The 24,124-nt window shown below is 46.1% G+C and overlaps 3 protein-coding genes across 5 annotated transcripts in view; all 3 read right to left on the bottom strand.

Moving 5' to 3' along the window:
* Positions 1 to 461: 461 nt before the first annotated feature.
* rtel1 (regulator of telomere elongation helicase 1) lies at positions 462 to 17,854 on the bottom strand. Of its 3 annotated transcripts, XM_024263894.1 has the most exons (33): positions 17,599 to 17,854; positions 16,517 to 16,715; positions 16,237 to 16,330; positions 16,077 to 16,158; positions 13,186 to 13,246; positions 13,031 to 13,106; positions 12,877 to 12,961; positions 12,608 to 12,673; positions 12,248 to 12,404; positions 12,040 to 12,078; positions 11,892 to 11,967; positions 10,924 to 11,021; positions 10,798 to 10,853; positions 10,504 to 10,575; positions 10,275 to 10,356; positions 8,531 to 8,663; positions 6,847 to 6,960; positions 6,741 to 6,781; positions 6,535 to 6,620; positions 6,390 to 6,467; positions 6,232 to 6,309; positions 5,232 to 5,378; positions 5,024 to 5,139; positions 4,758 to 4,881; positions 4,520 to 4,685; positions 3,866 to 4,017; positions 3,711 to 3,806; positions 1,976 to 2,207; positions 1,771 to 1,908; positions 1,600 to 1,692; positions 1,160 to 1,327; positions 968 to 1,090; positions 462 to 869 (listed from the first exon to the last, which is right to left on the bottom strand). In XM_024263894.1, exons 1-33 carry the CDS (start codon positions 17,698 to 17,700, stop codon positions 802 to 804), a joined length of 3,498 nt encoding a protein of 1,165 aa, XP_024119662.1. In that variant the 5' UTR covers positions 17,701 to 17,854; the 3' UTR covers positions 462 to 801. The 3 variants fall into 3 exon arrangements, with proteins under 3 accessions (XP_024119662.1, XP_036068897.1, XP_036068898.1); XM_036213004.1 differs by having other exon boundaries at positions 6,535 to 6,781; XM_036213005.1 differs by lacking the exons at positions 16,077 to 16,158; positions 16,237 to 16,330; positions 16,517 to 16,715; positions 17,599 to 17,854 and adding an exon at positions 14,590 to 14,866 and having other exon boundaries at positions 6,535 to 6,781.
* A 3,294-nt stretch (positions 17,855 to 21,148) lies between these two features.
* The window catches only part of ndufb11 (NADH:ubiquinone oxidoreductase subunit B11), a 5,662-nt gene continuing 2,686 nt past the window's right edge, over positions 21,149 to 24,124 (bottom strand). The window contains exon 3 of the mRNA XM_024263898.2: positions 21,149 to 21,340. Within this exon, the coding sequence (XP_024119666.1) occupies positions 21,214 to 21,340 (127 nt within the window). The 3' untranslated portion in view covers positions 21,149 to 21,213. The remainder of the gene's footprint in view (positions 21,341 to 24,124) is intronic.
* tbc1d25 (TBC1 domain family, member 25) overlaps positions 22,414 to 24,124 on the bottom strand; it is a gene marked incomplete in the record, with an annotated part of 17,594 nt that continues 15,883 nt past the window's right edge. Inside the window, 1 exon segment of the mRNA XM_036213006.1 lies at positions 22,414 to 23,869.

Below are 24,124 nucleotides of genomic sequence, written 5' to 3'. Positions count from 1 at the left end.
CCGGATCCGGCCCCCGGGCCGTGACTTTGACACATGCAGTCATATTCTATGCTGATGGGTCTCCATCATGTGACCAGATTAAAGAAAAGAAAAAAAAATCGTGTTCATTCACATTGTTTGGGAGGTGGGCCAGATCCGGCCCGCGGGCCGTAGTCTGGGGATCCCTGCTTTAGACCAAATATATAACAGTTTGGAAAATTCATATAAAGATGTTCATTTAGTCAGAATGTTTGTTTAGGTCGACTGACTGTTAGCATTAGCCGTCCTATGGGAAATCCCATTATACGTTAGCATCAAGCTAGCAGACTTATGTGTTAGACTGATTCTATTATGGATCGATGATTGATCCATTAAGCTTAAATTGATTCAAATCGATTCATCAGTTTCAGTCCCTAGTTTGGAGGATTCTGCAGAGTTTGAAGGAAAATCTCAGAACCAGAACTAGAACAACCAGCCGTGTGGAAAATTCAAAAGTTTAATCCAAAAACAAACACATATGACATTAACTTAATGCATAAAAATCTTTGATTCTGTTTGAGATCCACGACCAGAACATCCTCACGCACCGGTCTGGAAACACCTTCATCGTCTGTGTCCAGTTTAGACTTCTATATGAGATTATAAAATCTAGGATCATTTGGTTTTTACTGAAACATGAAGACCTGAATAGTTCTGACACTCCGGTTCTCAGAGGAGCTGATGGTCCTGAAACCTGATCTCCAGCCGCTCACAGGAATCCTGCTGGAGCTGCAGACACGAGATGTTCAGTTCAATGGTTTCTGAGCACTTTAACGAAAACCTTCATTTCTTCTGGGTTTCTGAGAAAAAACTGTGGATCTTGGTCTGGGTCTTCGGGGCGCGAGGAGAGGCTGAAAAGAAGAAGAAGGTTACGGATATCTGAGATGGAGGAGCAGCAGCGTCTGATCCTGCCGTGCACCTGGAGATGCTGCCAGACGGAGGAGCTCACCTGGACTTGGCTGCTCCTCCCTCGGCTCTGGATCTCCTCCGGATGACGTCTGCTGACCAATCAGGCCGTCCAGCAGCTCTCTGTACTTCTTTTTATGGTGTGCACGAATAAACAAGTTGAACCCTGAGAGAGGGGCGGGGTCAGAGGCGGCAGGCTGGAAGGCAGGAGAAGAGCTGAGGTGATCAGACTCACTGACGAGCAGCTGGAAGTCATCGTCTCTCTCTGTGAACAGGCTGACCACCGTGGTCATCAGGTGGTCGTAGTCGTCCGTCTTCTTGTAGCTGCTGATGGCCTCACAGAGGAGCGAGCACGCTGCAGCTCCCAGAGTCTTCTTCACATCAGCGAGGAAGGAGACGGGCGCTGAGGAACACGCAGACAGATCGTTAAATAACAGGAGGGGGAGGAGCTAACAGCGTCCTTCCACTGTTAGCGTCCACGTTTCTGCTGTTTCTGGTCGTAGCGAGTCCGGCCCGATTCTTCTCCTCTACTTCGGGGTCTGAGGGGCTCTGCAGCTGATCCGTTTGAGTGTTGAGCTACTGCTGCTTAATACGGTCACATGTACCGACATGTGACCTGCTGCCCCCCCACTGACAGCAGAAAGGTCTCTTCTGATTGGCTCACGGTCCTCTCACCTGCCTGCGGTTCCTTTAAGCCCCCCTGACTGAGGTGGCGTCCGCCTCCGTTGAGCTGCCGAGTATCCAGCTGACCCTCGCCGGGCGGAACCTCTAAGGAATAAACAGAGCACAGCCTCAGCTGCCCGGTCCGCTCAGGTGAGGTCAGAGTGAAGAACAGGTGAGCTGTACCGCTCTGCTGCATGATGGCCTTCTTCTGGTCCTTGGACAGCGAGTGCTCCGGTTTGTACCCGCAGCCGAGACCCGTCAGCTCCGCACATCTCTCGTCAAACCTCAGTTTGTGGTGCGGACGAACAAACTGGTAGAAACCTGCAGCAGAACCCGGACGTGTCAGAACCCGACAGAACTAGAGAGGGAGGCCGGCGGACAGACCCACCCCGCAGCAGGCTGTGAGTGTTGGTGTCTTCAGCGAGGACGGCCATCTCGCTCAGCAGAGCGTCCAGCTCGTCCGTCTGCTTGTAGGTCTGCAGGGCGTGGACGACGCGGTCGAAGGTCACCTTGCTGAAGGATTTCTTCATGCCTGCCAGGAACCGCTTAGCCCTGGTGGTTTTCTTCTCCTCCGACAGATCCTCGGACTGGCTCTGCTCCGGCACAGAGAGGTGTGGAGGCTGTCCACCACAGAGAGGTGTCAAAGAACGGAGACGTTCTACGCAAACATCCTCACCAGCAGCAGCTCCCACAACCGGCAGAGGAACCACGACACGCACTGACCAACGGGCCGGCTCACGGGCCGCCCGCCGCACGGGCCGCCTGACCTCCACCGTCACCTGAGGACATGTCTGGACCTGCAGCTCCTACATCATTTATAAAATGTCTGGACCTGCAGTCAGCCTACAGACACACGGATCTCCAGATAACAGCCCCACCACCTGGTTGTGTTTTCCTCCTGCAGAATGATCTACAGCTGCTCCCCTAAATCCATGGATGATATGAAACCAGTCGTGGATTATTTCTCTCCACAACCCGTCATAGTTAGACGAAGGAACTTGAATGAATGCTGCTGGTTTGATTATGAAAGTAATTCAGATTTTCTTCTTCTAATCGATGCTAATGCTAACGCTAGCTGTCCACGACGGGGATGAGACGTAGATCTGCAGAAGATCTTTTCTTTCCAGTTAAACTTGTTCCCAAAAACAGACTAAAGTCAGATCGTTTCATCTGACACTAAAGAAAAACTAAATTTTCTGACGTAGCTCCTCTTAAAGTTAAAGTCTCACTATTTGTCACGGACCTTGGTGTGTGAGATTTGTTCTCTGCATTTGGCCCCTCCCCTGGGGGAGGGGTGAGCTGCAGACACAGCTGCGCTCAGGAACCATTTGGTGGTTTAACCCCCCAGTCCGACCCTTAGTGCTGAGTGTCCAGCAGGGAGGAACCGGGTCCATTTTTAGAGTCTTTGGTACGACTCGGCCGGGATTTGAACCCACGACCTTCCAGACTCAGGCTGGACACTCTACCACAGGACCACTGAGGCCACTAGCTGCTCCTATCACATGTGGCCAACATGAATTTCCATCAGTTTTTGTGCTGAATAACATCAAACTAAATAGAATCCACTAGAATAAAATCTGCTCAAATGAAGGTTAATATTTTCAATAGAACCTCAAATATTTACGGATTATTTAAATCGATATTTAGATTTGTGAACGATCTAAGACAGGAAATACAGTTCAGCAGGACATTCACCAAATAAATATTGTCCATTTTTCTGTTTTATCATTTATGTAAACGGTTTAATCCGCGTTCAGCCGTCTAAACCTGTGAACTGGAGTCACGTCACATAATCTGATTTAATCTGACATCACCGTGAAAAGGGTCAGATATGAAAGACAAAAGGTTTCTCTCTTTCAATCTTTTTCTTCTGCTCCGGATTCCTCATGATCTGAGTCCAGAGATCCTGAGAAGAGCTGAAATCATCTTCCTGTTCCTCCATCCTCAGTCAGAGGTGTTGGATCACCAGAACCATCTTGGTGGGCCTTCAGGGACCGTTTGTGTTTTCAGTTGCAGTTCTCCCTCATCAGGTTTGACATTATTGATCGTCAGCATGAACGTCTTCATCCTTCACACATTCATCTTTCAAAACTTTCTGGTTCGTTCCTCTTTGTGAAACTTACCTGGTGCTGGATCAGCTTTATTTTACGTTTTCCTCCTCGCAGTTCGTCCTCCATCCTTTCGTCGTACTGCAGACTCCGCGTGGACACCCGGCTCGTCTGAACACAAACACCACCGTTAGATCATGTAGAGGAGATGAAGTCTTTGGTAATCCCACCTTCTCCTGACCCGCCGCCCCGTCGTCTCCACGGGAACCGTCCTCTCGCTCCAAGGCGTCCAGCAGGCTGGCCGGCCTCCTCTGACCCTCCCGTGGCTCGCACTCGTAGTCGAGGCAGATCCGGGCCATCCCGCCCCCCCCACTCTGTTCACCTGATCACAGAGGAGACATCAGAGCTCAGCTCACCTGAGCAGCACCTTACAGGAAGGTCTGTAACTTCTCCTGAGGTCTGAACTGCTGTTCAGTGAAATGTTTCATCCATCAGTCGGTAGAGAGCAGCTCTGGAGGACAGACGGGTTCTGTTCTAGTACAGCGTAACTCTAGACTGGAGGTGAGGTCGGGTTTGGTCTGCAGGACTCTGACAGAACTCACACTCAGATGTTCACTTCTGCACAAAAAGATTTCTGAAGTTTTCCATCATGAAAAGAGAAGAAACAGAACCTCCACTCAGATCTTCAGTCGCTCTCTACAGAAGGTAGAGAAGTCCAAATCTTTCCTCCTCCAAAGGCGGGAACCAGAGAAAACGTTAGAGAAGCACCACCTCAGAGGACTTCAGAGAGAAGGTCTCTGATTCCTCCAGGAGTGTCTTCCATGGTCCCTACATGATGATGCTTCACCTGAACACGCGTGTTCACAGAAACATGAAGGACTCACAGAGCTTCCTCCTCTTCAGGCTGGGCAGGTGAGCGTCCAGCGCTTTGGCTTTCTGTGCGCAGGAGCTTTGAGAAGACGAGCAGGAAGCTGAAGGGGTGGAGTGAGTTGGTGGCGACCACGCCGCGGAGCCGCTTTCTGCTGCGGCGCTCTTCGGGACCACAGGCCTCTGGAACGTTCACAAACAACAACGCTCACCTCTGCTGGCTAGCCAACCAGCAGCTGACAGAAACCAACCCACCAGTTTCTGCGCCACCCTGAAGAACTGCGACACGTCCCGAACCACGTTCCCGAAGTTGTCATAGATGCGCACGTGAGGCTTGACCCACGAGGGGAGGTGGGCCCGGGCGTCAGAGTTCCTGAACCTGAGAGGAAAATCACAAGAAGGTTCTGCTGAAACGTCCAGGAACATGAAGTCCGGCGTGATAATCAGGTTTATATAACGCTAAATTATGATTTTGGACATTTCTGAAGAGACACGTTCACATGATGACCAGCAGCTCTGACCTCTGGTCACACAGGAAGATGGCTCCATAGTCCTCCTTGTGGCGAATGACTCTGCCGATGGCCTGGTTCACGGCCCGGAAGGCCTGCTGCCGGTACCACTCCTGGCCTAGCAGGTACTGACCCACACACAGCCAGAGGGACAACACTTTGACTCAACTGAGCGGTAAAAAGCCCCATGGTTCCCCCAGTCCCGCGGTGGAGCCCTCACCCTCACTCCTGGAGCTTTGTTTCTGCTCATCTCGTCTAGAAACTGCATCTTCAGAACGACGCGAGGATCCAGTTTGGGAGGGAAAGGAAGGCCCGTGATGATGACGCCACGGCTGAAGGTGTCGGCAAAATCCAAACCTTCACTGGCCTGAAGGGAAACAGAAACACAACAACGCGAGTTCTCTGAAAACCGTCCATCAGATGTTGGTTTGGATGAAGAATGGCACGCCTTCAAAACTGTCCAGATTAGAGAGGCTCCACCCACTTCCTGTTGGAGTGGGAGAAACCATCAAAAAACTGAATGCTGCCACACCTAACAGAAGTTTTATTATGGGATGGCGGCACCAATGGCTTGGAGGACAAAGTGAGAAACTAGGTGATTTTGACATTTCCCCTAAAAATAACAAAGAAAACGTTTTGTATTATTCAACCATCTTCACTAAACTTCACAACCAAAGCTGTGTTGACCTTTGGCCTCAGGAAGAGGTCTTGAATTTTTAAAAAAGAAAGAGAAAATCCGCTTTAACACCTCATACAAATGTAAACTCCTCGGGGATCTGGATCTCTTTAACTCCTCTGGAAACAATGTTAGAACTAAAGTTGTAGAATTTGAACTGCTCACTAAACTGACGTATTCCTGTTACCTTCACGTTTTTAACTAGAATGTTGTTAAATTGAATCCTAGTTTGACCTGATTGAAATGGGAGGACTTGATGTGACTGTATAAGGAATGTGGGCGTGGTTAAGAAATCTAAAAGTTTACTTCTGCTGGTTCTTCATGAAAAGACAGAGTCGCCTCTTAATCCCAGGGAACCACAACCTAAATGGTTGCTATGGAGATGAACAACAGAAGTCGTCATTTTGAGGAAGTGTTTTTTTTTTCTCATCAGTTTATTTGACCAGCGAGGGGCGTGCAGCGGCCGCAGGTCAAAGGCCATACGGCGGCTTCACCTCAGCCAAAGACAGAAGACTTGGGAGCAGAGACACCTGCAGATCCTCACCTTCCCCCTACACACTGCGAAGAAGCTTCCTCCTTTGGATGCGGGGTCGCTGACCTTTTTGTAATATCCATCGATGATCTGAGGGACGACAGACGGAGGCGTGACGGATCCACAGAGAGATGAAGACACGGATTTAGACGGCGGCCGGAGCAGCTCACCTCGGTGAAGGACCCCGCCCCTTTAGGCTCCACAAACATGGGCTTGACGCTGTCGATGCGGTCAGCGTGGCCGCTAGCCTGGACAAAGCAGAAACATGTCGTCACGTCTGCATGAGAGAGACTGAAATGGGCGGAGTCAGCTTACTCTCCAGAACTCCAGAATCTTCTCCATCATAGGAAAAGACGGGAAAAACGCCAGGAGCCCATGAGGAACGACTCTGCTGATGTTGGCTGAGGAGATCCGACAGGAACTGGACGTTAGGATGGATAGATCTGACAACCACACGAGACGGGAGAAGACCCCGCCTCCTAAAAGCATCCAATCAGAGACAGAGGAGCTGTCCAGCTTACCAACGGTGTTTCCTAAGGAAAACATGTTTTCTGGGAGGAACCTGAGGACAGGAACATCTGTGAGAGCTCCATCACAGCAGCAGGTTACAAACACAACAAGGCTCACCGTCTGTCAAACGCTGAACTCAGCAGGACGCCATCAGGGCCTCGAGGAACCACGCTGACAAAGATCTGGTCCCGCTCGATCACATGACCGTTCTCCAGACGAACGGGGAACGGTCTGCAGCAAACAAACCAAACATCCTCAGTCTCTGTAGGACGGACGGCAGCGCCCCCAGTGAAGTCCGATGAAGGTCAGATGAAGGTGTTCTTGGAGCATTTTTATCACAATAGACAATAAAAGAATGAATGATTTAAACTGGAATGTGAGTATTTCTAAATTCAAACTGATTTGGATCAGAAAACCGGATGATTGAAAATGCTCAGACTGACAGAGCAACTGAAGAGGGCGGGGCCAAAGTCGGCCTTTTCTGCCCCATTGTGGAGCATTCACTTCACAGTAGATCCATGAACGTCTTTGCTTCCCTCGTCTGAGCTGGTCAACTGTAGAGGTCTGTGAGAAGCTCCAACGTGAGAGAGCGTGAAGAAAGGCATGATGGGATATGAACAGAGCCAACAGCCACGCTCACAAAACACAGAAAATATGTCTAAAAATGAAAGAGGATTTTGGCTAAAAAGTCATAAATTTAAAGACCACTGGGAACAATTTTACGATAAAAAATATACAGTTGGAGCAGGAATTCAAAGAGTTTGAATCTCAGCAAGATGAGAAACTACAGTGAATTCACAACAAAGGCAGCTCTTCATGTGCAGCGTGAACATGTTGTTGGTGTTTTAACAAGTTTTCTTCTTTTTCTCATGATGGACATTTAAGCTGAAGGTCGTCTTTCTGACCTTTTCTTTTTTCAATTTGTTGTGAACCAGGAGTAGATGAAAAAATGCAGTTTGAAAAAGATCATATTTGTGACAGAAAATACAGAGTGGGCGGGTCTTAAGCTCCTAGCTCCGCCCCATTCTGATGCATCCACATACAGACAAACAGATCCATGAACGTCTCAGTTTTCCTCGTCTGACCTGGAATCTGGATCTTATAGGTCCCCCATAAGAATAGAAAAATAAATTAATTTATGAGAATAAAGCCATAAAATGATGGGAAACGGCTGAAGTTGGGATAGGCTCCAGGATGTTCTGCTCCATGGATTCAGACTTTCCCGTAAATCTCCTGAACTGCTTTTGATCAACAGTTCTTCTGAAGAACCATCACGGCGGTCGTTTCTGTGCCGGTTGTTCTTTAAACTTTATATCTTCTGCAGATTTCTTAAAGTCAGTCAGTTTGAAGAAGAAAACTACAAAAAAAAAAGAAATCTGATCTAAACTAACTGAGAAAATAAGTGAAAACATCTGAAGCCCTCGCTGCAGGAGGGAGGTCACAGGTCAACCGTCACAGGTCAACCGTCACAGGTCAACCGTCACAGGTCAACCGTCCCGTCAGCTGCTAGCCTCTACGACCCCTCAGAGAACCACACCTCGCCGTGTCTTTATTGGATTTAGAGCGACTTATTCTCAGTTATCATCTGTTAGGTTTCTGATTTTATAGCTATAGCAACAAAACAATTTCCAAACATCAGTTTGAGTTCTATCAATCTAAAACAGAATCTTCTTAAATCTGAAACTATGTAAACGTTTCATTTCCATATTAAAATCAAAGGAGCAGATCTGACATGATGAATGAGTGACGACAACATCTATGAACCGTCAGCAGAGATGAAGAAGGCTGGACACAGACTCACATCCTCAACTCAGAGGTGAATGAAGAAAGCGGCGAGAGGGTCCCGCTGGTCAGGATGATGCAGCGGACGCCCTGCTTCTGCAGCTCCAGCATGCTGAAGCCCGGAGAGAAGCACCAGTAGCTCAGGATGTTTCCTGAAACGTAAAAAAGACGTTTGAAAACTGAAGAGCTGAAAGGAAGTTCAGCCTGAAATGATCAAAAATAGATTCATGAATCAACCTACAGCAGCTGCTCGATTAAAGATCTAAATACAGTGAATATCTTTTAAAGGATCCATGAATAAAACACATCATTTGCTAAAGACTTTCAAACATCTGTAAAAGTCAGAAAACGGCAAAACCAAAACAAGTTAAATGATGACGTTACTAAAGTCAATCTTTTCTACAGGCTTTAGTTAAATCAGTTTAGTCTGAACATCTCACTGAGCAGAAGCTCCGTCCGTCTGTTCTGAGGGTTTCCTAGAGCAGATACTAACATTCACTGAACATTCTTCAGTAAATAACATTAAACCTGCACTTTGTGTTTATTTACTTGATGTTTTTCTCTGATGCATCTGTTGTTATTGACTGTATGTCTGATGTTCGCTAGATTACCAAAAGTACCGTCTCACTCATATAAACCCTAGTGTGGTCCCATTCCTGACCCATAGAGTTCAGGATGATTCTCTCTCACTGATCCTGAGAGGAACATTCTTTCACTGGTGTTTGCAGAAACAGTCTGAGATGATTGATACACCTGTGATCAGAATCAGGTGATCAGGACACCTGATTCTGATCATCTGGATGGTGGGTCAATACTTTTGGTGATATAGTGTTTGTCTCTCACTATTTTGTTTGTATGGTGTCAGAAACTTGTGTTTACACTATATCCTCCTAACTGTTCTAGTGCTTTAACATCCGAGGAATAGAGAAGACTCGGACCGACTCGGAACAATCACTGCTTATTGAGGATTTCTGGTTCCAGGCGGCATAAGTTCTGCTAAACATGTCGACCGAAATGAGTATTTTGTTGGAGCTGGAAATAAGTTATTGTCTATGAGTGACATCACACTGACTCAGTCCAGTTCCCACATTTAGTCTGTTAAGAAAATAAGTTAGAGGATCCTGACGAGAATCTGAGGGTCCTTTTCAAAATGCATCTCTTTATTCGGCAAAGATTCAAATATCATCCTGATTAGAGCTCCACAAACCATTGACTTAGTCGACTGATCGGGTCAAGTGGATATAAGCACAGAACTGAACCATTATTAGCTTTAGACTAACTAAAAAACAGATATATAGCATCACCTGTGATAATGTTAATGTGAAAGCTGAATTTGATGCTGAAGCTGATAGCTGAAATAATTGAAGCCAAAAGCTAAAAACGCTGACGCTGATAGCAGCCAAAATATTAGTTAAATGCTAAAATAGAATAAAAAACAAAAAGCTTAAGTTAGCCAAAACAGCTAGCATGTAGCTGATATATTAGCTGAACTTCAAAATAGCCTAAAAAATCTTAATAAATGGCAAAATAGTCCAAAAACTGGCAGAAAACCATTAAAACTTTCAACTTTTCTACACTCTGACTCCACATAACAAAAAGTAACGACTATTAAATTAGGTGTCGACTATTTAAATAGCCGATTAGTCGACTAACGGCAGCAGCTCTAATCCTGATAGGAACACGATGATGAAGCCCAAACTCGTCCTTTAGACCTGAGAGATGTTCTGACCGTTACACGTGTGCAGAGACAACGCTGGACAAACCCTGCTTCTTGGAAGAAGACGACGTCCACGGATCGGTGCTCTGTTTCCTCTTGTTTCTGCTGGAATCCTGGTGCATGTGGACCTGATCCAACCAAGGGGACATGAGAACATGAGCAGATCCAGACCATTCATGGGGTCTAAAGCTTGTAGAGGTGTGGCCCCCACACCAGGGTGTGGATCCTGCCGGCATGCAGGGAACATGCTGGTGTTGTGGAGCGGCTGGACGGACCTTGAAGTGAACCGAGTTGGACTCCATCTGCTTCTGCTCGTCCTCCTTCGTTGGCTCGCCGCTGAACACCAGCTGAGAGGCCAGAAGAGCAGAATCAGTTCTGAGTCAGGGTTTTCACAGAGGGAGCAGAGACTCCTCCTACTGCTGTGATTGCACACATGAGCTGATCTGAAGTCCTTCTAAAGTCCAGTAAAACTCAGACTCCAGGTTTCTCAAACCTGAGTGAGTCCGTATGGATGTGTTCTGGTCAGCAGAGAAGAACTGAAATCCCGTTTCCTTCAGCCTCATGCATACCTGGATGATGTCCGACAGTTTCTGCAGCCCGCTGGTGTTGAAGAATATTCCTGGCTCTAGTCAGAAGAACACCTCACATGTGAACACCTGTACTGATGCAGGACATCTCATTCAGGTGAGACTCACGTCCTGCCAGATACCCGATGATCTGATCCAGAGCCTCCAGAACCGCCGTCTTGGTGCTGTAGTTGAGGTGGGCCCTCTCCAGCAGCTCATATATGAAGCTGAGGCGGACGAGAAGAGACATGTAACCTCACGCAGGTCTCAGGTGTCAACACACCTGCCCTGAAGAAACACCATTTTAGTTAAAGGAAGAGCAGCCTTTCAGAAAAGTGTCTCCAGTTCACCTGAACGTCAGTCTTCCTGTTGGCTCCAGATTCTGTTATATTCTGATCTCCTCCAGCCTGGAGTTAACAGGCGTTTCTCAGAAGGAATGGAGACTTTTGTATGATCAAAACGTGTCCACTGGAGTTTCTGCTGATTCTCCACAGATTCAGGTCAGAACTGAGACTGGAACACCTTCAGGATTCTGTCTGTGAATCATTTCTAACCACGTTTGTTGTTTTGGATCATGTTCATGCTGATTCTGTTTGAGGTTCTGTGGCTAAAACCAAATCACAAAGTTCCTGCCAGGATTCTGAGGTTAAAACCTTCTCCTCCTTTAACTCCACATGGAGATACGTCAGTGTAGAAACAACAGTTTCATCGGACCACAGCAGAACTCCAGAAAGGAGAACCGGAGCTTAAGGATTCATTATGTGTTTGCTTCATAAACACGAGAAGAGGCTTCATAAACGTGAGAAGAGGTTCACCAGGAACAGCAGGAGGAGCAGGCGTGGAGACCGTCTTCCACCCGTGGAGCGTTCCTCTGGTGGAAGACTTTTGTGGGAACGTAACTCCATAGATGTTTCAGAGCAGCTTGGAATGGTAAAGAGCTTTGGGATTTGTAAAGGGTTTGGATGACTAGACCAGAGATGAGTCCCTGACCGACAGAAATGACTTAAATGTAGAAATATGAGGAGCGTAAAGAGAACTCTGTTTTATCAATGCTCTCTCCGTGACCGCGTGTGGATTCCTGCTGGGATGTCACCTACATTCCAGGCTTGGTGACGCCTCTGTCCGAGGGAACGTCGTAGGAGTCGATGGCGGCCTCCAGATCCAACAGAATCTCTGTTGAAGCGGAGCGGTGAGCGGACAGGACCGTAAAGCAAAAGCATTTTCAGTCCGAGGTGAAGGACTTACGTTTGATTTTTGCCAGAGCTTTTACATCCAGTTTGAGCCCTGAAACAAAAAGACCAGAAGGAGTCTTTTAAATGTAGGATGTAGCATTTCTGAACGTACAAACTTCAGAATAATCCTGAAGGAATTCATCTCTGAGCGAGTCTGAATCTGCAGGACAACAGCCTGAGAACGTCTGGTTCGTGCGAGGATGAACCAGCGGCGCTCTGACCTGAGTTCAGGGATTCCACATTCAGATCTTCAGCGGAAAATTCTCCACCGCCGGTCTGTTTGGTCTGCTCCACCAGCAGCCGGTCCACGGCGGTGATAGCGGACGCCACGTCGTACGGAGTCAGGTCAAACGAGGACGACTCCTCGCACATCTTCTCCTGAACACAAACCACCGCGTTCCATCAGGCTGAGCTGTGTGCAGCGGACAGCCAGCGTCTTCATGAAGAGTTAGAGAGCACCTTCTACAGGTCACCGTCAAACTGTTTCCATGGGAGTTCGGTCTGCTCTTAAACACTGGAGCGTTGATCAACAGAGAGTTTTTTCTTTTTAATCCAGAACAATAGACAGCTCACGTTCTTACCAGATTGTGAGCTTCGTCAAAGATGACCACGGCCCCGCCCAGCTCGATGCTGTGCGCCCTGCGGCTCTGAGGAGACAGAGGAGTTAAAGAGGATGAACGTTCACAGCAGAAGAATCCAGAGCTGGTAAGGAGCTGCAGCCACAAGACCGTCCTGCTGGTGGGAAAAGTATATATTAGAACCCCCCCCCGTGCCTCTGCTCATTTACGGCCCTCGCAGCAGCTTATCCCGCCTGTCACAGCTCTGAGGTCAGCTGACTGAGTCCACTCACCTTTGGGTCCAGCAGGTAGTTGTAAGGCATAAAAATGAGGTCCGCCTGCTGCTTCAGGGAGCGACTGAGGTAATACGGGCAGACCCTGCAGAGACGGACGGATCAGCTCCAGTCCAGAACGTTCACGCTCTTCACGTCTGCACTGCACACTCACTTCTGTTTGACACCAAATTTGACCAGATCTTCCACATCGAGGATGGAGCTGGTCAAGTCTTTGTCGGTGCTGCTCTCTGAAAACAGAGAGTGAAGCGCCGTGAGGACGTTCCTCTGTCATCATCAGGACGGATCCTCTCAGCTCCAGACCTTTACCTTCAACGTTGTTGTAGTAGTGACAGGACCTGGTGGAGACCTTTCCTCTGCACATGTGGACCTGAGAACCACAGGTATACATGAGGACCATGAGATCGAAAAGAGAACACAGAGGGGGGCGGGGCTTTAACATTATAAATCAGAGCTGCTTTTTCACTCTGAGGGCCAACATCTAAATGGGATCCCGGTTCACTGGACAAATACAATATTTTTTTATATTTCATAAAATAAAAGGAGAAACTACAGTAAATAATACAGTTTAATGTGTTTATTTTGATTCTATTCGTTAAGGTAACACACATTAGTAAGAATAAAAAGTAACATTTGCTCTTGAAACTTTAACAACAAGGCCTCTCTGGACATTTTCATTAAAACCAGATCAATCTCAAACAAACTCTTCCAATGAAAACAGTAAACTGATCCTAACGAGAGACGTGGATCAGCTGATCTTTGACTTTATCCGTCTGTCGCTCTATCTTAGCGAGCTGAAAAAGACGCTAAAAGCATCACAAGTGACAGTGAAGGCCAGACAAACGAGAAGCTTTTGCAGGACAAATTCTACTGTGGACACCCGAGATCTAAACGTTCAGAGAATGTTCTTCATGGAGATCCTCCCCTGGTCGTTAGCAGGTGAAAACCATTTTAAAATCAATAGAATATCCTTGTTGCTATAGCACTTTTCCAAGATAGAATTTTAAAGTGATTTTCAAAAGGAGCATAAAATCAAATCACAGAGCGGTAATAAAACCAGAAGAAATATTGAGAACTATCAGAGTTAAACACAGTAAAAGGACTCAAATCCACTAAAGCTCTCCTGGATAAAAACGTCTTGACCTGAGATGTGAAACACTGAACGGATTCGGTCTGATGCAGCAGTCCTAAAGGTTTTTGGAAGCTGTAGAGGTTTTGGATGGACGACCTCAAGGATCAGGCCGAAGAGTCTGGGGTTAAAAGGTCAGAGATATGGGTCGACTGTTCAAGGTTCTAAAAACCAAGAGTAGTATTTAAAGTCTCACTATTTGTCACACATCTTGGTGTGTGAAGTTTGTTCTGTGCATCTGACCCCTCCCCTGGGGGAGTGGTGAGCTGCAGACACAGCCGCGCTCAGGAACCATTTGGTGGTTTAACCCCCCAGTCCGACCCTCAGTGCTGAGTGTCCAGCAGGGAGACGCTGGGTCCATTTTTGGAGTCTTTGGTAGGACTCGGCCGGGATTGGAACCCACAACCTTCCAATCTCAGGGCGGACACTCTACCACAGGACCACTGAGCTTCAGAATCAATTTGAAATTTGATAGGTAACCAAACAGATGTTGGTTTATGCTAACATGCAGCTTTTTTCTGTTTCTCCTGCACAGCTGCTCTCCTCTGAACCTTCATGTTAATCTGATCTTTGTCTGCGCTTACCTTCATCTTATTAAACATTACCGGAGTCCAGCGTTCCCTCCTTTATCACTGAGGATACTTTCCATAAACATGTGAAATCTGCAGAGTAACCCTGGACTCTCACTGGATCCGGTCCGGTTCTGGTTTGGACCCTGGAGCGGTCCAGCTACGACAGATGACTCCCATTGGCTACAGACGTCTGCGGTTCTGCAGCCTCAGGCTCTGCTGCCGACCTCAGCAGACTCCAAACTCACGTCGGTTCATATAATCAAACCCTCATTCGCCGTCGTTTTTAATTCTATTCACAGTATCACATATTCTGTGTGAAACACAATGAATAAGAACAGAACTTTGATTAAAACTTTAGACTTCTACAGGCTTAGATGAACATGTTTGACTGTTACACGAACATCGTCTGCATCTGTAAAATGACCTGCATGAAGCCCAATGAGACAAATTTCCTTTGTGGTTTTGGGGGTTACATAAATAAAACTGACCGGGGTTGGTCTGTCACGATGACGTCATGTTTACAACCAGGAAAAACAGCGAGAACAGCGGAAAACAGGTTTGACCGGATCAACACTCGCAGGATTTACGGTTGTTGTTAGACCCAACTTCACGAAAAAAAAAAAAAAAAGCAAAAATTTGAAGCCAGCAATACGGATTCGGAGCACCTCAGAGGACGGACCTCAGAGGTCGAACCTCAAGGGCCGGAGCTAAGAGGTCGGACCTCAAGGGCCGGACCTCACAGGTCGGAGCTCAGAGGTCGGACCTCAAGGGCCGGAGCTCAGAGGTCGGACCTCAGAGGCCGCAGCTCAGAGGTCGGACCTCAAGGGCCGGAGCTCAGAGGTCGGACCTCAAGGGCCAGAGCTAAGAGGCCAGACCTCAAGGGCCGGACCTCAGAGGCCGGACCTCAGAGGTCGGACCTCAAGGGCCGGACCTCAAGGGCCGGACCTCAGAGGTCGGAGCTCAGAGGCCGGACCTCAAGGGCCGGAGCTCAGAGGTCGGACCTCAAGGGCCGGAGCTCAGAGGTCGGACCTCAAGGGCCGGAGCTCAGAGGCCGGACCTCAAGGGCCGGACCTCAGAGGACTGGACGCAGTCTGAGCACCTCTCACTCTTCAGCGTCCGCACCGCAGCTGGAACAGATGCGGCGTGAGTCCGGGGTTACAGATGCTTTAAGGCTGTAAAACTCTTTACTTCACACTTTCTGCACTTTTCTCACACAGACATGAACATTTTCACACATTTCTCTCTAGTTTAAACTCTCAAAGTTCAAACCTTCACAGAATAAGTCCAGGATTATAGAATGAAAACGAAGATCTAACTGCAAACTGAGATTTATGTAACTGTGGGAAGTTATAGAAATCATTGTGTACCAGAGACAGAGATCAACTCACAGGATCTACAGCCAATCAGGACGCAGAACACAGTGAGACAGCGAGGAACATTGTACTTCTCAATCCTTTCAGTCTCTAAACTCCCATCAGCCTCTGCAGCGGTTCTGTTACCTTAACATGGTTGCTCTCCTGACGCATGACTTCCTGGTTGATGCACAGCTGGTCTCTGGACCCCAGCACACACACCTTTGGCCTGACACACACACACATCGTGAAGTTATAGCTCGGACTCCTGAACTCAGCAGAGACCTCTGAAAAACCTTCTCCTCACCTGTATGAAGTCCTCCTCAGCTCCCCGATGACCTGAGCGAGCTGAGAGTGCGTCCTGGATGCGTATATTATCTTGGGAATATCAGAGTAGTGAACTGGAGGACACCAGAGACCGAATGTTACAGATTGATCTAAACCTCATTCAACAGCGTCAAGATTTCCATCCAAACTCTCTGAATGATACAAATGATGTCTGAAGCTTTACAGGAATATTCTGCAGACCCTCTGAAGACCTTTAAGGGAGATGGGATGGAACCTGACATTAGAGAGCTGCTCCACACCTGGTTTGTCTCCATCGGTTGCTGCCGTTCCCCAGGAGGACAGGGGGGTGTCTGGAAACAGGGGCTCCCCCTTCACCCTCTCTGCTATCTTCTGGACTGAGATGGTGTCCCTGAAGTGCTCCCTCCAGGCCAGCGTGGCACACAGCAGGCAGAGGGTCTTCCCCGTCCCTGTGGGGCTCTCCAGAACCCCGTTCATCCTCTGGAGCAAACAAACACGGGTCAACCACAGCTCCTCAACAGGATGATACCATGGTAACGCTTCTGACGTCACCTGGGGACTTTTCTTGAGCTGACTGGAGATTGGTGGGAGGTGGAACTTTGAATGATGAAGATAACACAAACACACTGACTTCTCTCTTTGTTCATCTAATTGGGTTTGAACTGCTCTCAGTGAACACATACATCATCACTGCTGTAGCTCTTGCTCCCATGACCTCCTGATACGATTATAAATATACAACACAATTATAGAAATATTTTACACGCAGAGATCTGTTTGTAAAGTGATGCTGCGCTTTCAAAGTGTGATCCGGTTGGATGAATCTGGTCCTTCTGTTTCTCCGTCAGAGTTTCGTTCTGTCTTCTGGACCCTCCAGACCCCCTGACCCCATGGGAGTCTGGAGCTGACCCCCAACAGGACCTCTGACCCTCCTGCCCCCCTGACAGTCTGGAGCTGACCCCCAACAGGACCTCTGACCCTCCAGACCCAACGAACCCTTCGGCCCATATCATGATGAGGCCATGACGCAGGAATCCAGACGGATCTCTGGCTGAACTGAGAGAACTGGAAGGATGGAGTTTGTTCCTCATTAATGGTCGTTTCTAGGTTTGAGTGAAAACAGTAAAGACTTAGACCGGAGCCTCGTGTTTTTACATGAGCTTCAGACTCATCTGAGGGTTTAACTTAAGGACACATTCTGCTTTAATCCAACAGTTGGAGACATAAAACTGAAAGTCAACTGTACTATTACTGTTTTCAGGAACATTTACGAGCATATTTTAAGAAAGTGTCGCCCCGACATCGGGGTCGGTCTCTCGAGGTCCCTCTCCCGTCAGACCCCACTCCCTCGCCGGAGCCTCACCTCCTGCAGACACTGCAGCACTTTGTCCATGTAGTCCTTCTGACAGTCGTACGGGGCGAAGGGGAAGTTCACCGAGACTCCCCGCAGGCGGACCGACGCCATCTCCCGGCTTCAGAGGCCGCAGAGGGACGCTGGTTTCGGCTGAGGCTCTCTGGACTTCCGCGACTAGAACTGCTGTAGAAGAGCGACTCCGACGAGCAGCTTCGCGCCAGCCCACTGCGCATGCGCAGTAACATGAGACGTTCACGGCTCTACGGAAATCCCTGAGGGACAAATCTGTTAAGAAACTTGTTTTATTTTTTTACATCAAAATGTAGCACATACAAAGAATAATACAAGACATTCCAAGTAATGAGAGAATTAACAAATAATGACCTCCACCTTACCGGGGTAACAAACACAGAAAAGAAAGAAATAATAAAATATAGATGCAGACGTCCAGGCTTCGACTGTCCTGACAGCTTTTGTATTGGTACAGGATTTAATATTCTTAATATACCAAACACTTTCTGTGTGAAAAACATGAAACACAGTTTTTTGTTATCATATTTAGATTTATGAATGTAATATTTAGTCACAATTATCAATAACATTCACATGTATCTTTTCAGAATTAACATTTTCTTTCACAAAATAACAGAAAACAACATATTCATAAAATAACTCATAATTTGAACATAGGTGTGTTGCTATAAAGCGTGTCAAGTCTTTCCAAACTGTGCGTGTGAATGTGGAATACATGTTTTCTGACAGTTTCTGCTGACGCGTGTCAAAAACAACAGTTCAAATTAATATCTGTTTTAAACTTTGTTAAAAAAAGTGCTTTGCAAGGTAATATTTATGAATACATTTGAAGGAGATTTCCTCGATGGTATTAGAAACAAAATATCTAAGGGGCAGTGTCCACACTTTATCCTATTGAATCTTAGAACCAAATGTATTCCAATAGGAGATAATGTGGTTTAGTGATAATCTCCTTTAGAAACAATCAGCAAATGTTTCTGTTATTTTTGGTGAAGCAGCTTAAACCTCGGAAGACAAACCATTTGCTCTTTTAAGTGTTTAACTTCTTCATTAAGGCTCCACCTAAATAGGAACAAAATAAAAATAGTTTTCTTTAGTCAAGTTTGACACAAATCATGCTTTAAAAGGGCTTTATGTGTCCTGGAAATGTCTAAAAGTGTTTCAACAAATCTGTTGAAGTTTTTCTGCTCTTAATTCATCACTTCTGATAATCACTGTCACCAAATCTGTGATGCGTTCTGCTGCCTCGTCCTTATCAAAGAAACAAATAAAGACAATATTTCTGCCATTGATTAGAAGGATTCAGTTCCAGACCGAAACATTTTTTAAAAATTCACATTTTTATTAAATTAACTTACATTTTTAACCAAAGTTGTATCTCAGATCATCACAATCTCACACCATGAAATCATCAAATCGTTGTAGGTTTTTTTGTAATAACACCTTCATGATAATAAACAGCATTTTTGTTCAGCACAATCCAAGTTTAACTTCTTCATACCCTCCACCTGGTACAGGTGAGTCACCACTGATGAATGAGTTCTCTCCTCCTCCTGCAATGATGGAGGATTGTTGGGGAAATCTGTTACTGTAATATCTGACCTCCTCAGTTCTCACCGTCTTTCTTTTAACCGATTCATGTTGATGTTCATGAACGCCATTAATCTGCAGACTGAAACTTGTATTAACATCGGCTGTCTTACCGCCATCCCAGCAGGTGTTTCCTGCTGTATATTTGGTTTCTGAGAACTAAATTTAACAGGTTTTTATACTCATGGTGATTTTCAGAAGCTTTTCTGGAAATGATTTCAGTAACACTGAAGTTAGTGACCCGACGTAATCTGATCTGAATTTAACAGTCAAAACTCTTTATGAATGGAGCCAGTTTGTGAATAAACTCTTTCTGGACCAGAAGAAGACTCAATGCCACAGTAGGAAGGACTGAACCTGGAGAGGGACCCCTAGTGGCCGAGGGAGGAGCTACAAGGGAGAAATGGTGACCCCAACATGCTGATGTTCAAAGACCAAACCTTGACAACTCTGTTTCAGCCAGTTTCAGACCCACCTCCAGGTTTAGGGCGGTTAGATGGTAAAATGTCTCCCTCTAGAGAGGAAGACGGAAAAGAGGGTTAAGGTTAGGGTCAGAAGGAAAAGCGTTTGGACCCCACCACCCCAAAAAATTGGAGGGCAGAGTACAGTGCACACTCCGTACAGTCAACCCATGGGTTAAAAAAGTAATCATGTTGCTAGAAAATGTTTAAATGTAGTTTTTTAGAATCCCTTTTCATTGAGGCCTCCAGAGTAAATAGTTTCTAGAGATCCAAAGTGGTTCTGCCCTGAGCCTCTGGGCTGTGGTCCATCTGGGGTTAATGTCAATCACAGACGCACTTAAAGATTCCCACACATGAAATATGAGACTAAATGAGTATTTTTAGACTTAATTATATCATGTCTGTGTTGGGTAAATCTGAACAATAAGGTGTTTCCTGTTCCCCCCACGTACTGCATATCACATTTGGAGCACGGGATTAAACAAACACCATTTTTTGAGGATGGAGTGATATCGAGAGTGATAGCTTCACATTGTGGCTGCAGGAGCTGCAGAGCTTCTTCTGTTTGAAGAAACGCGAGAGACCCTGGAATTGGTTTGAAGTTTGGAGGAAACTTTGGCCTTTACCAAATGATCATCAACATTTTGGTTCCTTCTGAATGCTGCATGAATTCCATGATCCATGAGCATTTTGAACTCTTGAACAAATGTCTGAAACTTGGATCTGATGACCCCCAACAGTCTGAATGAGAGAGAATGGGGAATATGAGACTCTGACTGGCATGATCGGTGAAACAGTAACGGGCTTAGTTTCCAAAATTGATTCAAAACATTTTCTTAAGAAGGATCAAGAGTACCCTCTAGTGGCTAAGGCTGCAAACAACACCTTGGTGGGGTGTTTAAAATCAGATGGATGGCTGCTAATTCTGTGGAATTTCAAGAGTTGTTGTAATTAATCCGGCGTGTTTGGGATGAAAGCTATTTTTATGTAGGAGAGCATGTGTGTCTGTGGGTTTGAAAAAACGTTTATGTCCGATTGGTGAGTCTTATGGAAATGTTCTACTTTGATGTTGTTGTGTCTAAGAAATGCCACGCCCCCCATGTCAACAGTTTGTCAATTATTTTATTTGTCTGTGTAAAAAATATTTTTAGCACTTGCATTGAACAGTTTTGATGTAAAAAAAAAATGTAAAAGTAAACAAACTGTCACTTATCCCTGAGCGAGGTTTGAACCCATGACCTTCTGACTGTGAGTCAGCAGCTCAAACCACTGCGCCGTCTAGTGGCAGAAATGGAGAACAGCAGCACCACTCCAGTTCCTCAGGTTAATAAGGATTTGTAAAGGCTAAAATCTAACCTGTGAGAACAAAGTGAGACCTCAGAGATCACATGCAGACCAAAGACTAAATGTTTAAAACATGCTTCTATTTTCAACACTGAAGCTGAAACAGTCGAAGAGAAAAAAGTTGACGAATATCAGACACTCCAACAAAAATCCTTTATTATATTATCATGGAACAGGACACAGGTGAGGAGCAGAGCTACTCGCCCCCGGAGGGCAGGATGATCTTGCTGGGGTCGTAATAGTTCTCCTCGATGAGCGGCAGACCCTGCTGCTCCCTCTGACAGATGACCCGCTCTGCTTCTCTCCTGGCCCACTGCCGCATCCTGCAAAGACGGGACAGCCTTCAGGGACGACGGTCTTTCCACCGCCGCCACAGGACGCCGTCGGCATCCGTACAGCAAAACCACCGTATTCCAAACCTCCACATTTCTTCTTGATCACAAAGTTTGTAATTTAGAAACAAAAAAAACCATCAGATTATTTGAGCTCGTAAGCAAAAAAACCTCAAACATCATCAGTCGTTTGAAGTCCCACTCCAATCATCTTTAGATCGTTTGTCAAATCGAACTCAACTCTTGTAATTATGAAGCATGAAGCCTAAATTCAAAATCCTGTGTTGCTTTCTAACAAATAGTTTCTGCAGAGCGGCAGGAGGTTATTAGAAACTCCCCTCTGAGCCGCGTGTGGGAGAGTCGACATGGAATAAGCCTCAGCCGATTTCCCATCAGCCCATTGTCTGCGTGCTCTCACAGACTTACAAACGCTCAAAGCTAACATTAGCAGAGCAACAAAGACGTGATCAATATCATTTCCATCCATCCGTCCAGTTCTGATCCAGATTCCAGCTCAGACCAGGAAAACAAAGACGTTCATGGATCCGTTTGACTGACAGTGGATACATCAGAATGGAGCTGAGCAGGAGACTTTGGCCCCGCCCACAGTAGCAGCTCTGTCACTGCTACAAACTTTTTCAGACATTTTTTCCTCTGCTCCTGATTCATAATGATCTGAATAAAGACATTTGATACACGTGTCCTCCATCATGAGGAAAATGCTCCGAGAACACGTAACAAACACAGTTCTCGCTGGAGCCAAAGTTTAAAAAATCAAAGTACAAAAAGGAAAGAAGTGACTCTTGTGAGGATTTTAGGACATCTTTCTCAGCAGCAATTCTAGGGCTGTCAACTTATCATGCAAGTTTTGATTGATTCATTAATTACAGACATTTTGGTGCGTTGTTTGTCTTTTTTATGCTGTAAATCTCATATTTACATCAGATGGTGACTTCTGTGTTCTGCACACCTGGAGGAGCATTTCAGCTCTTACACGGTCATTTAAGGAAAATATAAATATTAAATCATCAGAACTTCAGTCCCGTTATATTTTTAAGTTTGAATTGTTTTTTTTTTTACAGAGGTGAAATGTTTAATACACGATGCACCACGTTGTCATGGCAACAGCTTCAACGCGAGGCGAACCGCGCTCCGCTCCAGATACTTTTTGAGAAAAGTGATCGTCATGAGAAGTTAAAAGTAGTTAAAAGAAGTTATTTTTTTAATAAAATCCAAAAAATTGAATTCCTCTGCGGTGTTTCATTTCTGACTTCTTAGATTCACTTATTTGTTTGGTGTCGTTTTTTTTTGTTGCTTGTCCAAGATTGAAAAAAAGATGAGCCCTCAGTGTGTCAAAGTGAAGGTTGGAAGTTCATATAATCAAAAAAACTATAAAGCCACTTACGTAGTTTTATTTTCATCTTTTACTGCGGCACAATGTTACAAAGTTAAATTAAATACCTCAAAATTAGCCTTTTAACAGCAATTATTAGGTTAAAAACCATTGTGATTAAATCGATCAATTAGATTAATTAATTACAGGTCCCAATTAATTAATCGCACAAAAAAGTGAATCCCATGACAGCACCAAGCAACACGTCAGCGTTAGCTTCATGTGTGACTACATAAACGCAGCAGTGCATGATGGGAGACAGGAGTTTCTTACAGAACACCATCATGTGGAAAAGGTCTCAGACGATAGGATGGAATAGGACTCATCACATGGAGGATCTGAACACGAGATGGTCCAGTGGGAGGGTCCTGTGGGACGGTCCTGTGGGACGGTCCTGTGGGAGGGTCCTGTGGGACGGTCCAGTGGGACGGTCCTGTGGGACGGTCCTGTGGGACGGTCCTGTGGGACGGTCCTGTGGGACGGTCCTGTGGGACGGTCCAGTGGGACGGTCCAGTGGGACGGTCCTGTGGGACGGTCCTGTGGGACGGTCCAGTGGGACGGTCCTGCGGGACGGTCCAGTGGGAGGGTCCAGTGGGACGGTCCAGTGGGACGGTCCAGTGGGACGGTAAAGAGGGACGGTCCAGTGGGACGGTCCAGTGGGACGGTCCTGTCTGCTGGACCAACACTGATCAGCAGCCGGAGCGGATCAGGTTAGTGATCACTGAGCTGATAGTAATAAAACTGAGCTTCTTTTAATAGACACAAAATCCAACTGGTCTCCGTCCATCCCTCAGTCCTAACTCTACAGACGTCCTCATCATCGTCTCCTCCCGTCTAGATATACGCCGGCGGCGTCCGTCCTCTACACTAACCTGCTCTGTATGGAGGATTTTTGTGACACCATCATGCAGAACTTAGATCAACATTTTCTACATTGAAAACAAAATGTCAAGTGTTAAAAAAGATCATAATTTGTAAATAAAAATGTTTCATATTTGCTTTCAAAAACTTTTTTTGCCTTCAAAAACATGTTTGCGTTTGCAGCACAAACGGTTTGCGATGTGTAGTGCCTCATCTCACTTTCGCCCTATCTTTGATTTTGTGTTTAACCTTTTCTCTTGTGTCACCTCAAACAGCCTGCTGATTGGTCTAGATTCTGTCCAATCACGTGTCTCTGCCTCACATTGCCTATGGACTTTCTATGAGCTGTAAAATAGATAAAACATGGAATAAAACTAAGATAAAGTTGCATTTTTCATGATTTTTTTAAATTTTGGACAAAAGTGAACATTAGTTCTTAGACAGAAGTCTCTGTGAAAACGAACATTAAAAGTTAAACAGGACATTTCTTCTGCTTTGGTAAACAATGCAACTTTCTCTTA

This window comes from Oryzias melastigma, linkage group LG7 (genome assembly GCF_002922805.2).
Source record: "Oryzias melastigma strain HK-1 linkage group LG7, ASM292280v2, whole genome shotgun sequence".
NCBI lineage: Eukaryota > Metazoa > Chordata > Actinopteri > Beloniformes > Adrianichthyidae > Oryzias > Oryzias melastigma.
This window is presented reverse-complemented; position numbering and strand designations above follow the sequence as displayed.